This window comes from Protomyctophum bolini (genome assembly GCF_963924005.1).
Source record: "Protomyctophum bolini genome assembly, chromosome: 5".
NCBI classification, from domain to species: domain Eukaryota; kingdom Metazoa; phylum Chordata; class Actinopteri; order Myctophiformes; family Myctophidae; genus Protomyctophum; species Protomyctophum bolini.
The window spans coordinates 35314751-35330756 of NC_137866.1; the positions used below are offsets into that span (position 1 = coordinate 35314751).

General features: G+C 41.0%; 1 protein-coding gene across 1 annotated transcript in view; it reads right to left on the bottom strand.

Moving 5' to 3' along the window:
• Positions 1 to 3782: 3782 nt before the first annotated feature.
• tafa5l (TAFA chemokine like family member 5, like) overlaps positions 3783 to 16006 on the bottom strand; it is a 39689-nt gene continuing 27465 nt past the window's right edge. Inside the window, exons 4-5 of the mRNA XM_080762736.1 lie at positions 10782 to 10835; positions 3783 to 4684 (exon numbers count right to left, since the gene is read on the bottom strand). Coding sequence (XP_080618862.1) covers positions 10812 to 10835 — 24 coding nt within the window. The 3' untranslated portion in view covers positions 3783 to 4684; positions 10782 to 10811. The remainder of the gene's footprint in view (positions 4685 to 10781; positions 10836 to 16006) is intronic.

Consider the following 16006-nt stretch of genomic DNA (forward strand, 5'->3'; position numbering starts at 1 on the left):
ACTGTGCTTGTTCAGCATGGACTGAGCCTTTTCACAGTATATGACAGGTACAGCTGAAGGTAATGAATCAGCTTTATTGTCACATCACAGTTTTACAATAATTGTGGGCGTGTTTAATTAAGTAACTGTGTGCTAGCAATAGCATGGACAGCTCGATCATGTCAGTTTATATCTGCAGCTGTGTTTACTGTACCTGTCAAATGGCTGCTGTGAACCGGTCCCATTTGACTGCTGTTGAATGTTGCCTTCTCTATAAAACTCCTGGGGAAGTTATGGCATGAGCTTGCAATGATCTCTGTAGTGTAGGCTAACTCCTATCCACCTGTTTACTGGGGGAAATTGGGAAAAAACCAGGAAGTGAATCTCCACACTTGACATGGCAACATTTGTTGCCATGTCTGCTTATATTCATAAGCGACGTTTGGCTTGTTTTTTTCCTGTAAAGTCGCTTGTAAATATGGGTGCTGGTTGTGTTTTTTGCGCTTGTTTCTAAAGTGTAGTTGCTTATTTGGGCTTGTTTCTAAAGTGTAGTTGCTTATTTGGGCTTGTTTCTAAAGCGTAGTTGCTTATTTGGGCTTGTTTCTATAAAGTGTACAGTAGTTGCTTATTTGAGCTTGCTTCCTGTTCAGTTCCCACATTTATTCACTTCAAGGTCCCCAAGATTAATATGTAATTGTCCACGGACCTTTTGTGCCAAAAATATTTCAATTTATTTTCAATTATGTTTTTGAAAATAACAGATCTAAAACCTCATATGTCGCTGTGAGCTTGTAGATCTGCTATTTTCAAAAAGCAGATCAAGTGTTGAATCATCATGACACGTTGTTATGAGGTTGCAGAATTATGCTATTTTCACTACTTCTTAAAGTTTCGATTTTTTTTTAATGTATGGAATTTCTAATTAATGTTATAATTCATGACATTCATTGGAAAAATGATAGTTTTTTTCATGAAATATACAGTAAGAAGTGTATCTTTTGAAATGATAATACTGTAATACAGCAGTGGTCCCATGCTGTATAATTCCTGGGATGGGGAAGATAAGATAAGGCATTAGCTTGTGCTGATTGGACCGCTGCTGTATTAACGCCTAGGGAAAATATGGCAGCTATTGAATCACTCCAAGTCTTTCACCCTCACATTCATCACCCCCCTCACCCATGACAAATACAGGGCTAGTAGCCTAGTATGGTAACAATATAATGCTTTTTAAATATTGGTATCAATTTCTAGTGATTTACTACCCCCCATCTCTCTGCCCATTTCCTGGCAGCCTACTGTCTGTCCCTCCATTAAAAATATAAAATAAAGGCGAAAGCTACACAAAAAAAACTTTTAAAAATTATGCAATTCATATAATTAAACAACGCATTTTACAATTATATGGTCCGTCAAGTAATATCTCATAATATGAGATATTTATGTCACTACTTTACTTACAGTAGAACACTCAATGTCGTCAATGACTGGTCATTGAGTGTTCTAAGTAAGTTTCTGTGTTGCTTCAGTTTTATGTGATAAAGGTGACCACTGAAACGGTGCTTAGTAAAAACAGAGAGATGTGTTTGGGTGAGCAGTGATGGTGCATTCACACGGGCAGATGAAACGATGCAAAGAGTTGATTTGGAGCAGCTATGGCATGCATCATTGTGTCTTTGCAACATCATGATTCTTGACTTTATAGCCTACATGTACAGTACTGTAAGTATAGCAATGAGCACTACATCACCATGCAAAGCTTGGCCAACATTTCAATGTTAATATAAGATATAGTGTATGCAATAAAGATAAACTTTAAAGTCAGCGTTTTTTAACTTCCATTTCTTTGAACTCATGGGGTTGTAGTCACAGCAGGAGTTCCAGGCAGTGCTGTTCTCTCATAGGAACCGTGTGTAGTCTAGGCTACTGTAAGTCTCTAGACTCTACCAATAATGACCATGTGCTTGCTAGCTTAAATCCCCAGCGAGCCGTCATTGGCATCTCATTAGCACTATGCTAAGCTAATGGCTCAGTAAATTGACTTTTATGTGGGCATTAAAGCTAATTCGCTACGCTGCGACGCTGTTCACCGATGCTGTGTTTAGCAAGTCCAGGCCCCCAGGAGTGTGTTTGTGTGTCATTAAACATGTCCAGATGTCTGCTGTAAAAAGGGAAGATAAGACTACTAAACAAAAATGGAGCACATACCCTGAAACATGAAAAGGGAAGAGAATAGGCCTATACTTCAAAACAAAAATGGATTGAGCCGATACCCTGAAACGTCATCATGCACCACTATAATGGTTGCTTTTCTCTAGGACATTTTCACAACATCAATAATAGCATTTTCAAAGCTCAGTTTGCCAATATAGGGCAGGCTTACCAGCAAATTCTCAACCATCACTTTAGGACCACAATGGAAACAAGTTCCCAGGACCTTTTTGTGTTATCCTTTTTTTTGGCTTTTGCCTTTATTTTATATTTTTTAGAGAGACAGACAGTAGGCTGACAGGAAATGGGGGAGTGACATGCAGTAAAGGCCGTCGGGATCGGGAGTCGAACCTGCGGCACACTGCTAGGCTCGGGCTGCCGGCCAAGGTGCCTGGACCGCTGAGCCACAGCCCAGGCCTTGTGTTATCCTTTTAGCTCAAATGTCTGACTAAACCCTGTGCTGTTTACATTTATGTCTAATAAAGTATTCAATCAATCAAAAACCTACAGTACGTCTGTCATGAGTCTGCATAGCAAAATCACGTACATTTGTAATTCTGAGTGTACAAATCTAACCAAATTACATTCGACTAGTTTTTCTTTGATACCAAAAGCACTATGTTTTCGGGTTGCCTGTCCGTCCATACATGTATGTTGCTGTACATCTGATCTATCCATATGTAATGTACATATGTACATATGGCCCAACCTCGTGATGCAATATCATGTCAGGAACGCCATGAGGGAATTTCATGACATTTGGCACAAGTGTCCACTTGGAGTCAAGATTGCTACGGTCAAGGTCACTGTGAAGGTCACGCACGGCTACACACACACACACACACACACACACACACACACACACAAAGACGCTGCACATCATGTACACAGGTGATGCATACGTGTGCAGTGCATAGATTTGGACACATACACACACAAGCCGAGGGAAGGTAGGCTCACCTTTTATCCTACGTTTTTTTAAGAACACATACTGTACATTACATTAACATGGATATATTGTACTGTAATTCTGACAAAGAAAAAGAAAAGACAAACTAATTCCCAATATTTTCTCTCATTTTCTTCCTTATTTCTTGCTGAACTGATATTTGTTGCACATAAAAATACTGCAAATGCATTTGCTATTTCAAGTATATTACACATCTGCAGTCAGGCGACTGCACATTCTGTTTTACGACCCAAATATGTTGATTAGCAAAACATATGCATTTAGACAGCAACGCTGAAATACATTTCATCGCTCACGAATGGATTTTAATCACAGAATTTAAATTATGCGACAGCTCTTTCAATACCCCCCCCCCAATATAAATATACCTATATACCAAAGAAGGAAAATCAATGTCTAATCACGGTTCATGATGAATACAAATGAGTCCAATGTATGTAAAACCGCCAAAGTCTGATTTGGACATGTCCCAAAAATATACAAGAGTATTAATGACATGTTGTATATGATTTATTTCACAGTGTATCTCAGGATGCACAGACCCCAGCACGCGCTTGCATGTGCGCATGACATGTGTGCACACAAACACACACGGCACGCACACACACATGCATGAACACACACACACGCACACACACACACACACACACACACACACACACACACACACACACACACACACACACACAGATGTCCGATGAGCACACCAGTTTAGTGTGCAGGTGATTTTACTGAAGAAATGTATGGGGATAGCTAGTCTACAATTGCATCACATACAGTACATACGATATGAGCCACGTCAGTCAACAATATACCCATGTCACTTGCACGGTCACCGCCCCCCATCCGTCCATTCACCTCGTTCACTGGAGAAGCCGAGAAGGTGTCACATCCAAATTAGTTTGTATCGATCCCACAGAGTCTCATGCTGTTGCAAAATGTCTGCTCAATAATCTGGAGTTGATGTAGGCTAGAGTGTAGCTAGTTTTACTGTACCTCATGTACACTAGGACGCAAGGGGCATGGCTGGAATCCGACATCTCAATCCCCAAGAATGTTCCTCTTTACGAACGAGCACAGTGAACCAGCAACTCTCTGTCGTAGTTTGGAATAAACCTTGGATGGATCCACAGCAGTGGTGGTAAAGAAGTAGAGGGAAGGGGGCTCTGAGTTTTTAAGAGTCCTTGTCATGAATTTTAAGCAAAGCCATTAGTAAAGAAATGTCCATGAGATGTCCTCCCCAGAAGACAGATGTTGGCACACAAAACAATACAAAGTAGTTCAAAACCAACCACAAATGTTCTTTACAGGTGTCTGCCATGATGCTGTCCTCGCAGAGAGTTCAGAGTGCTATTGGACCAAATTGAAGAGCCGAGGGTGTTTTACTGTGGTGATGGAGAGTTTCCAGGGGTTTGCAGTGAAGGTCAGGGCTTTGTGTTTCAGTGATGAGCGTTGCAGTGGTGAGTGGACGTGATGGTGTAGCGATTGGCCTCAATCCCTGTTGCAGCATAGATGTCGATAAACCTGCATGACAGTGGGCAGAGGAAGAGGATGGGAAAACAGGGGGGAATTTGAGTTTGAAGCCATTTCACCCTATGATGTCTCTTTACCTCATTACCAGGTGACAGGTTGTGCTGGGCTGAGCCTATCAGTCTTTTCTGTTTCTGCTGTCTGTAATGCTAAAGGAAAATGTATAGTTTGTTGAATTTCAAAGTGTCTATAAAATAATGAAAAGGTGTCAATGTGACACAGAAAACAGTTGAGCAATAAAGTATAAATTAACCTAAAGGGCCTTCCATACCAAGAATGACAGCTAGGAAGATAACTATTTAACGGTATCGATGTGATCATCCACACTGAACGATAACGTTCTGTCAACATGTTTAACGTTGTTGAACATGACATCCTGTAAATCTAGATGGAGTTTGAGTGGCTGTTGAGTAATTTCTATCGTTCATCAAATCACTCTGAAAGGGTTGGAATTGTGATGGTGTAACACCCTACATTTTTTTCCCCTTTCTTTTTGTTCTTTTGACATTTTTGGATTTGTTTTTAAGATGTTCACCTATAATGACATGCCCAAAATAGGAACGTCTGTTTGAAAGTGGTTAATGCTCATGGCTATAGTTTAATCATCCTGCTGACAGTCCAATTTAAACCCCACCTCCACAGTCCCATTCTCAACAGAACTGGTCACAAATGGGGCTCAGAAGGGCTGAATCTTTCACATTTGGAATCTGTACAGAAGTGGGCTGTTATTATGAGAGACTTGCCTCAGAAGGGCTGAACCTTTCACAGTTGGAATCTGTACAGAAGTGGGCTGTTATTATGAGAGACTTCAGACCCATGATTTTCACGGCACAGGAGCAGCAGGACATGTCACACTCACACAGCTCTGTGGTGGAAAATGGGAAATTGAACTTTCTCCACTAGCTCTAGGTCTTATAAAATGTTCATGATTGGAAATCATAAATATACATTTAGAAACAGTCTGGCTGGCACATATCACATACAAGTACACACCCCTAACCCCTGTCTTGTTACAGTAGTTTCAGTGAGAAAGTCTGAAGCTGGTGACATTATTATGGTTCTGTGTCAGTGGTGACCTCATGTTTATGTATTGTCTTATCTGTGCTATGTGTTTTGTTGAGGGCGTTTTGAACAGATCTGTGAAGACGAATATCCCTTCGCGGAAAATAAATGTTATTATTATTAAAGGGACACTTCACCCTTTTTGCAAAAAAATATATGTTAATGACGTTTAGAAGCTTTAGATCACTTTCCTGGGGGTCTTTATGTGTGTAATATGTGGTTTTAGATATTTTAGATTGTAGCAGTGAGCCTGTTGTCTCTGATGTCATGGACACTGGGCTCACTTCCTTCCTGGACTACATGTTGTCTCAGTAAGACAGCTCTCCCCCCTATCCACAAGGAGGAGCAGTGCACCAAAGAATTATGGGAATTGTAGTCCAGGAAGGTAGTGAGACCAGTGTCCATGACATCAGAGACAACAGGCTCACTGCTGCAATCTAAAATATCTAAAACCACATATTACACACATAAATACCCCCAGGAAAGTGACCTAAAGCTTCTAAACGTCATTAACATATATTCTTTTGCAAAAAGGGTGAAGTGTCCCTTTAACCCCAGAATCCATATTCTGAGGGAAAATAGCAGATCCACAAGCTTATAGTGCGACACATTGTAAGCTTGTAGATCTGCTACTGTATTTTCAGCAAAGATATGCAATGTCGTGGCTACAGAGCCCTGAGGGATTCTGCAGCAGTTACAAAACAAACACACCGTTTAAAAACCGTGGGCGCATCCATGTGCACATTGTGTGCACGTCAGATTATTATTTAATTAAAAAAAAAAATATATATATATATATATATATATATATATCTTTAAAATAACGTAACTTTACGTCTTGGCACAGATAGTACCTGCTGCTTAAAATGTAACCTGACGTTCACAGATTGGGTAAAAGGATTGATTAATAATCAACCCCTAATTTGGGCATCTCATCACAGGCAATAATTAAAAAAAAGGTGAAAATAGCTGATCAAAAAGCTCACAACAATTTTGTGAGCTTGTAAAACATCTTTTCATAATCTTTGCACGACATCGCAGTGACTAGTGAGGCTAAGTATAAAATAGGGCTCACGTAGTTAATCGGTTCATTTATATACCACTTTTTTCCCTTCAAAACCTTGCTTCTCAATTATTCGATGAATGGAAAATGCAATCAATTGAATAATCACTAAGGAAATAATAATCAATAGTTGCAGCCCTGAAAAGCACTCAGTTACTGTAGGCTCACCTGCTGCACGTAAGCTTGGGGCAAACCTGAATGCAACTAACCGACCTTGACAATGGTTTCCAAGGGAACAAAGCTCAACGGAACACAAGTCCCAAGTCATATCTATTATTACATTTGAGAAAATTCCACACACACACAATGCAAATAAGCACAATGCAAAATGTATCGCAGCCTTGATCGCAGGTGGCCAAGTCATAGGGAAGTGCCGTTCACGCCTGTGCTTTGTGGCCGTGATATGTCACTGACTCTACATTTCCACCCCAGCTTGGTCTACTCAAAACCCACCTCTTCAGGATAGCTTTCCCCAGCTGAGGTCTGGTTAGGATGCCCCCCCCCCCCTTCCCTCGTTTATCCTTTATCTTTTTAACCTTGTACTGTTGTTGTATCTGTTATGTTTTTCTTTGTTTTTAGTGTTCTTATGTCAATCGCTTTGGGTATTTAGAAAAGCGCTATATAAATTTGAGCTATTGTTATTATTATTATTACTGGCCAGTAATAAGCTTTCTGAGAACTGCGGTGAGCACGGAACGCTCGCTCTCCCTGTAGTTTACCTACCTCTCTCTATCCTTGCTCGATTACAGAGCGACCACACAACCTGCCCAGTACGGACAAAACACAGTCAGTGGTCAAACACACATCGCGAGCACTCAGGCCCCATCCACACATATCAAGCACATGTTCTGTGTCTTTTCTGTGTTTGATGGCCGCCTCAATGCTTTTCCAATGGAAGTCACACAGTCAGTGGCCAAAGACACATCACTGTCTGCCTTTGTTCAAAACTTACACTTTGTGTGTGTACTGTATGTGTGTGGGTGTGTCTCACTCGGACACACGATATTCACGGAGAAATAACAACAACACGGACGCGTGGCATTAGACGTGAGCTAGTCAATTACGCTGAGCAATTACCACAGTCAATGATGTTTAGGGAAGGACATTTGAAAACACAGAATCTATAGATCGGCTATTTTTGGTGAAGAGATTTGGTGTAGAGTGAAAAAAGTGCATATCTAAGACTCTCTCCTTCCTTTTTTCTGCAAGAGACTCTTAAAAGTAGCCTCTCCTTTTCAAGTAGCCTCCATGGTCTTTGTTAATGTGCAGCCGTACGCATTTCAAAACATCTACCTTTGAATTCACTTCTCGCTTGTTGCTCTGCATAGCCAGATCAAAGTTGCACCGTATTCTGGTGGGAGAAGAAGGAGCCAATTGTGTCTTATACCCACGTGTTAAGACGGCATTAATTAAAGAAAGGGACACAGTAAAACGTCTCTTAGTTAGAGTTTAAATCCAGTGTGGAGGGAGCGGTTCCTGATGGAAAATAAATGATTAAAGCATCCGACCGTCGACACAACATATTTAGTTGTTAACCACTTAACACTAACGTGTCTAAGCAGTCAATCTGACCGATTTTGAAGTGGATTCTCTTTGCCCATGAAGTTCTGAGAAAGTTCCCCTTCAATGACTTTTCATAAATATTCGATTCAAATCATCTCTGGGTTTTTCATCTTAAATATAAAAGACTTTGTCATACAATGCATAGTGAAACAAGGTACACAACGTACCACGTTGTGAGGTTGTCAATCTGAGAATCCCATCGGCAACTAACTAAAGTTAAAACAGGGCCCCCTGTTTGAGTCAACAGTAGTCTGTCTTGAGAGACAATATGACGTTGTAGATCTGTGATGTTTGCAAATTCTTTATTTTTGACAATATAATAAAATATGTAGGCTAGGATGAAAGTGATTTAGGGGTGCAAAGGTTACTCCGACTAATCAAATTAATTGACTATAAAAAATTATTGAACTTTTATAATAATCTAAATAATAATTCTAACAATGTCTGAATGTCTGTCTGTCTGAATGTCACTGACAGCACGTTATCTCATCATTAACTGCACGAATCACTCCCACTTCTCACACAGGCATGGACCATAATTATATGGAGGTCTTAACGGAGCCCTTTTCCCCATTTGACACATTAATGATTAATAATGAATTTATTAGCGAATTAACCTCGCACCTCCTTCCCTTAGCGACACCTGCATCACAGCCCACCGTTCTCACCGTTACCCCACTGGCATGCTTCCTCTAGCTACCGCTGCAACACAACAAAATGTGCCCTATACAATTTGGCGCCGCGTGTGTGTGTGTCTCCTAATAGACAGCACAGCCGTTGTGGTCTATCTCCGACCGAGCCACACTATTAGCACACATCTCTCCATGGCAAAAAAAAACTGCACGCTCCCAGAATCCAGCTAGGCTACATTTTACCGATTTTACCGATGTATTTCACTGTACAAATATTGTTTTTACATCACTCCAACCCCCTCAGGCCAGGAGGCGGTGTGTGTGTGTGTGTGTGTGTGTGTGTGTGTGTGTGTGTGCGCGCGGCCAGTAAACACGTTAAATTTCTACTTCTACTAAAGAAAGAGGCAGCGATGGAGCCATAAGTCCATATCCATACATTCGGGGACATAAATTGCGCAAAATACTTTTAAACATGAAGCCAGAAGGCTGCTACATCCTCCTAGCTGTTGTGTGCTAAGCTACATTGTCAACACGGCACTGACCAGGGTTGCCACATTGACTGAGAGGGAAACAAGCAACCAGGTCTATGAAAATGTTAACAGGCCAGATAAAGGTGCTGTTACTGCTCTAAGTACGATGACTTAAGGGATATTTTGATTAATAAGATGTCTTCTATATGTGGGGATTTCCTAGATTTAAATGACTATGTAAAAATGGAGATATGTTTTGCCAAAGGGACTTTCGTTGTAGCAGATTTTATTTGTCAAGCTTGGGAAAGAAGACAGAGTACTCTGTATACATCTGAGGTGTAATATAATGAATTGTGTAATGTAAACATGCTATAAAATGCATAAATTATGTATTGTAAAACATGCTGTAATTGCAAATGTGAAATGGTGTCTTATAAACCCATGAGGGTTGGGCACAAGGTGTGCATGACACGAAAATAAATAAACAATCAATCAATCAATAAAGTCAGAAAATCCGAAAATAAATCTAGAATAAGCAACAATATTGCTGACTGTCAAACATCATTTTCATGTCATGGACCACTAATATTCTATATATATATATATATATATATATATATATATATATATATATATATATATATATATATATATATATATATATATATATATTTGCTGTTCATATATTCAGAACGGGTAAGGACTAGTAATAATAACTAAACATTTCTTTAAAATACAGTGGCTATTTTTTGTTCAAAAATAACAGATCAACAAGCTCACTCACAGTGTGGCACCATGTACTGTATTGGTTTGTGCTGGTAGCTTCGCGATTTTCGTTGTTTGTGCGACACAGAAATGTAAAACAGACAAATCGATTTAGTTGATTATGAAACATCTATTACATTTTTCTTTCCCTCAAGTTGTTGATAGATTATGATGAATAAATGTATTTCTTACAAAACATGCTTGTCGATTACTCGATTAATCTAAACAATATTAATAGTTTCAGCCCTTAATGGTTAAGATGACTCACAATGAACATGCCATACATGAACATATATCAATCGACAAGACCGCGTTTCACCCAGATGTGGTTCAAATGGAGAAAGCTACACTGGAAAAATCAAGGTTAATCATTGGCGTCATCGCATGCGCATCTTCAAAGACAAATGTGTACTTCTGTGTTCTGAAAAGAAAAGTGCTTCTCAAGATGAAGGAATGAAAACGTCCTTGTGTGTGTAAATGCACCAAGGTTATACTGTATCTGAGCTTAATTCAGCATAGAAGAAAGAAAAACGTACCGTACTTACTCGCTGCATTCTCCCAGCTCTCTACGATGGCTCCTTTGGCAAAGGCTAGAAAGCAGAAGAGAAGGTCGACATCAGAAAAATGGAAGCGAACACTTTAGAATTTCAGAGTATTTTACCAAAATAAACTAAAAGTATCATGCACCCACCCCCCACCCCTCAGTGAATTGGCCTTGGACGCAGAACAGCATATGTCCTTGTTATACCACAGATGGCCTGGCTCTCAATTATATCCAAGGCAATGTGTTGGAGAAAGAAGGTTATTTCGTCATTTGCTACATATAATGGCATCCATGGTCAGCTTCTTTTTGTAACTTCTGACATAACATCTGGGGTTAAGGGACAAGAGGGATGTTATTTATGTTTTATGAATTGAATACTTAGGATTCAAATGGAAAGAAGACCCCAAGGACTTTTTTTGGTGTTATCCTTTTACCACGTGCTAAGTTTATTCTATTCCACCCACAGTGATTTCAAATTAATAATCTAATGGATCATATTCACCTCTCTATAGCTCTTTGAGCAACAGCTGGCTATTTCCCACTTTCGCACCATGTTAATGCTGGACACGAAATGGCTGTGTTTTCCTCTTGACTGGAGGGAGAAAACAGCTCCCTGGGCTTCTTGATGTTGGTGAATGAGACACTTTTGTGCAGATAATGGTTGGGCTAATCATAATCAGGAAGCTAATGGCCTGTTCAGCCAATCGCAGCGGCTGTCTGGCCAGCGAGCGCATTGGCATTCCCAGCAGCCCCTGCTCTCCCTCTTGTGCTGTGCCAGGCATTCTGCAGCAGCGGGGTGAACTTGGTATTCTGCTGCCCACCCAGCCTGTCTTCCCACGTGTCTGTCTGTCTGTCTGTGGCTGTCTGTCCGTCTGCAGACCTGTGATCCACCAACATGTCATCTAAATGCTAAGTATTTCTATTGCATCTTTAAATCAAAACAAGAACGGGTGCCGAGGGCGGGCGAGGGGTGCGGGGAGGAGCGCTGATAGGGCCAACACAGAATCTTCACAGCAAACCTCTTGGTTCTTTGATTACATTGAGGGGGGGGGGGGGGGGTAGGAGAAAATGTCGAGCGAATGTTTAGACCGTTCTGTGTTTTCTCTGTCGGTGTGAGAGGAATTCCAAGATCGTGCCATCTATTCAAACTTACGGGGGCGAAAAGCTACATGATAGATAGCAATACACAGACTTGGCGCTTTCTTCCCCTGCCATTTTAGAAAAATAAGAAAAGAAAAAAACAAGAGCTTTTCGTTTCCCTTCAATCTAAAGACGGACACTGCTGTACCTTTATTTCTCCCCACAATAGAACCCCCACCGATCCCCTCCCTCGCTCTCTATCTCGCTCCCAGCTATTGATCGGAGGGATTCTTGAAGTCAGGAGCAGAGTGCTGAGGCGGCAGAAGTTGGGACTATTAACTGCTCCTACTAATTAAAAGGGTAACAAGGTTGAGGTGGGCCCCCATGAGATGATGTGGGCAGGATACAGAGAGGCCCGCTCGCCTGCCAGCCATGAGCCGCTAAGCAGTGCTCACACTGCCCATGCTGGTTACAAGGCAAGAAGCCAGCGGCACTGCAGACATATTCATCTACCGCTGGCATGGAAGGGGGAAGGGGGGATTGAGAGATTGAGGAGGGGATAGAAAGACACTAATGAGCATTTTGCTAATTGTACAAGTTGCTAATTGCCCATTCTGCGGGTGAAAGTGAAACTAGTCCTGTATCCCAGCCTGGGGCGATAGGTGCTTTTGTTTGAGCCTGCCTTGTGCATACAGTAATCAGCGTGAATGATTACGTTTCAGAGTTCAAATGAAGGCTGGGATCTGAAAGAGTGCCAACAGGCACCGGCAAAACTATTCTAAACGATTCAATTAAACTCTCCCTTATCATCAAAACAGCATATTTGGAAGATCAAAGCCTCTTCGCAATAGAGTACACTTCAGATTGCCCAAATCAACCCGCAAAAAAAGGTAATTCTGCCAAGTTCAAGCCTCCTAAAACCCTCTACATAGAAAGTCTGCCTAGTGGAACATCCACCTCAGTTAGAGCAGCGTGTTTGTTTACTGCTCAAAGGGTGTCAAAGTGGGCTGCTATAGTAATAGAGGACTGCACTGCCTTCACAAACTAAAGACTGCCAGAGAAACTAGCTATTAGCAGCCACTAGAAATGCTGTTATTATACGGCTGACAAGCACAGGGACAGACAGTATAGGCTAAGGCTACTCAATACCCTGAGTATATGCAGAAAACAACGTTATGCCTTTTCTTTTCAATGTCATCTTCATGTAAGGGTCCTCGCCGAATAACATAATATCAAGAAATAAGAGGATATAAGGGATGAAGGTCAGTTGGACCGAAACGTACTCGACTCGATTACTCGCCCCATGGAGACTTGAATTCATGGATATTCGTTTAGCTTTTTTCGCAATCCTTGTCGCCAATAATTTGATAACCAGCAAGCGGCTCCCTATGGAGACACAAAGAGTGTCCTTTGTGTCTCCTACCGGAAGCGCAGCCTCTGCACAGCCGGTTATCAAATTATTGGCTTAGGAATGTGACAAAAACAAAACAAAACTCCATGAATTCCAAGGCTTCATGCGGTGTGTAATGATAGAAAAGAATATATAGTATCTTGCTGCAGAGACACTGCAAGACTGCATCACTTATTCTGAAGTTCTACAGGGCCAAAGATGACATTATTTGTTGAAACCTCTGGCTCTGCCGGCTCTCCGTCACTGGTTGGGTAGACATCATGAGGAAACTACTCGGGGCAGTTCATTGGTAGGGAGACGAATGTGTACATTCAAGACATTTCTCAGTACTGATTTCATCACTGCAGGGTAGAGGTGCTTGCGATATAATAATACAGTAAGTATTACAGAAAAGAAAAGATCTGAGGGGCACAAAAATGACTTTGCGAGTCAGATGCGTTCCGTGTTTTCATTCCACAGGCTGTGCATCCATAAACATTATTCTAAAGTCTAGAATAATGTTCATGGATGCACAGCCTAGAATCTAGACCATGACTTGCTCTCAAGTGTGTGTGTGTGTGTGTGTGTGTGTGTGTGTGTGTGTGTGTGTGTGTGTGTGTGTGTGTGTGTGTGTGTGTGTGTGTGTGTGTGTGTGTGCGTGCGTGCGTGCGTGCATGCGTGCGTGTGTGTTTGTGTGTGTGTGTGTGTGTGTGGGGGGGTTGCTCAAAGTGATCAGAGTAGAAGGGCAACGCATTCGCTCCGAGAGTGAGTCAGAGACAAGCGACTAGTAACATGCGGCAAGAATAAATAAAGAGCTGGATTAATAGGTGGTGGCAGCAGAAAGAATGAACAACAGAAATGTTGCTTTATTTATCCTTCAGAACAAAGGCATTGCCAAAGGAGACATCAGCTCTTGTCAGTGATGTCATGAACTTAACTAGATTCTTAAATGGAAACCGCAACATGAGAGGCTTGGGAAATGAAAAGATAAAAGAAGGAAACTGGGAGCCAGTGAACGGAATCAATCATGTAACCTAAACGTTTCTCTCTCTACTGTTACTGTATCGCTCATGCCTCCTTCCATCCTATAATCCAGGTTCAATGTTATTTACACACGTATATTGATACCTTGTATCTCCATATTTTAAGTAACTTTGTATTTTTCTTCTTAAATGAATACCCTAATTCATAGTACAAGAGTGTCACGCAAAAGTATCGGAAATAGCCTATACAGTTGCAACACGTGTAAGCTTGTCTACTTTTCCTATTTAAAAGAAATGTGAAAGTGGTAACGACCATTATATAAATAATTAGCCACTATAAAGTACTAAATAATAACTGCATTGGAACCATTGGAACACAGATTTTGTTTTCTTTGACAGATAAGGTTTTCCCACCTGACAGCAATGATATTATCTCTACTGACACATGGTAAGACTGATGAGCACACCACGACATCCGCCAAAGAAGACGGGTACCAAACCAATACTTGCATTACTCATGTACACTCGATAAATGAAAGATGGAGAAACAAATAGGAATGGACACAATTTGCTTATCTACCATAACATCTATCATTTATACTGTACTGAGAGTCATGCTGACCGAAGGAGTTGAAATGCATGGCCATTCGCCCCGGCATGGAAAGCATTGGAAATGGAACAGAAACGCACAGCATCCTTCCCTTGGAATTCGGCCAGCTTACGATCTGATAATTGACCTGACAACTGTCACTTCACCAACAGGGAGCAGAATACACAGCAGCCTTTGGAATTAAACCAAGTGGCACAGTCAGCGCATACAGTGTATACAAACTGGGTTTGTGCTCCTTTAGTACATTTCTACTGTAGTGCAAGTACCAGACCTCTGTCCTGGAATTTTAATTCATTTAAAAAAGGCTGAACATTTCTCTAAGGACCTCCATTCCTAAGAGGTACAGATTAACAATGGGAGACTGTGTTGGAAGTCAGGAAGCTCAGGGGGATACTGGTGACCACGCATTCCACCCAAATCCTTTCTGGGTGTTATTATCTCGGGGTAATAAATGACCTACTTTTTATTTTCATTGTGAATTTGTGGCACCGGTTGCTTAATTAATAGCAACTGAAATTGAAAGCGGGAATTCAATTTGGTAGACCACACACACACACACACACACACACACACACACACACACACACACACACACACACACACACACACACACACACACACACACACACACACACACACACACACACACACACACACACACACACACACACACACACACACACACACACTGCACATTATGCTTAAATTTATATTTAACCTGGTTGCCCTAATGAAATTATAAATTTCTGTCAAATGTGACAGCCCTTACAGTATGAAACGTATTCAGAACAGGCAGCCAGAAATGACACAATAGAGTAATTGGAATTAATTTGAAAATGTAAACATGTAAAGATGTAAACCTTTGGAGGACACAGGAGGAGACACAGAGGCCAACCGGGTGCTCACAGCCAGGAGATAAAAACGTCTTGGAAGTGCTTCTAGGATCAACGGCACACTAGAGTTCATGTGGTTAAATCACATAATTAAAGTCAAGAAATATCTATACCTCTACCAATTATATTATATTAAACTCGCTTTTTAAATGTGGCCAAGCTGTTTAGAGCACCATTTGTATGTACAGTATGTCTCCATGTTTCTAAAAGGCTTTTGCTACAGTAGGTGTAAACCTGGCTTACAGTCACTAGTTTTTTTTG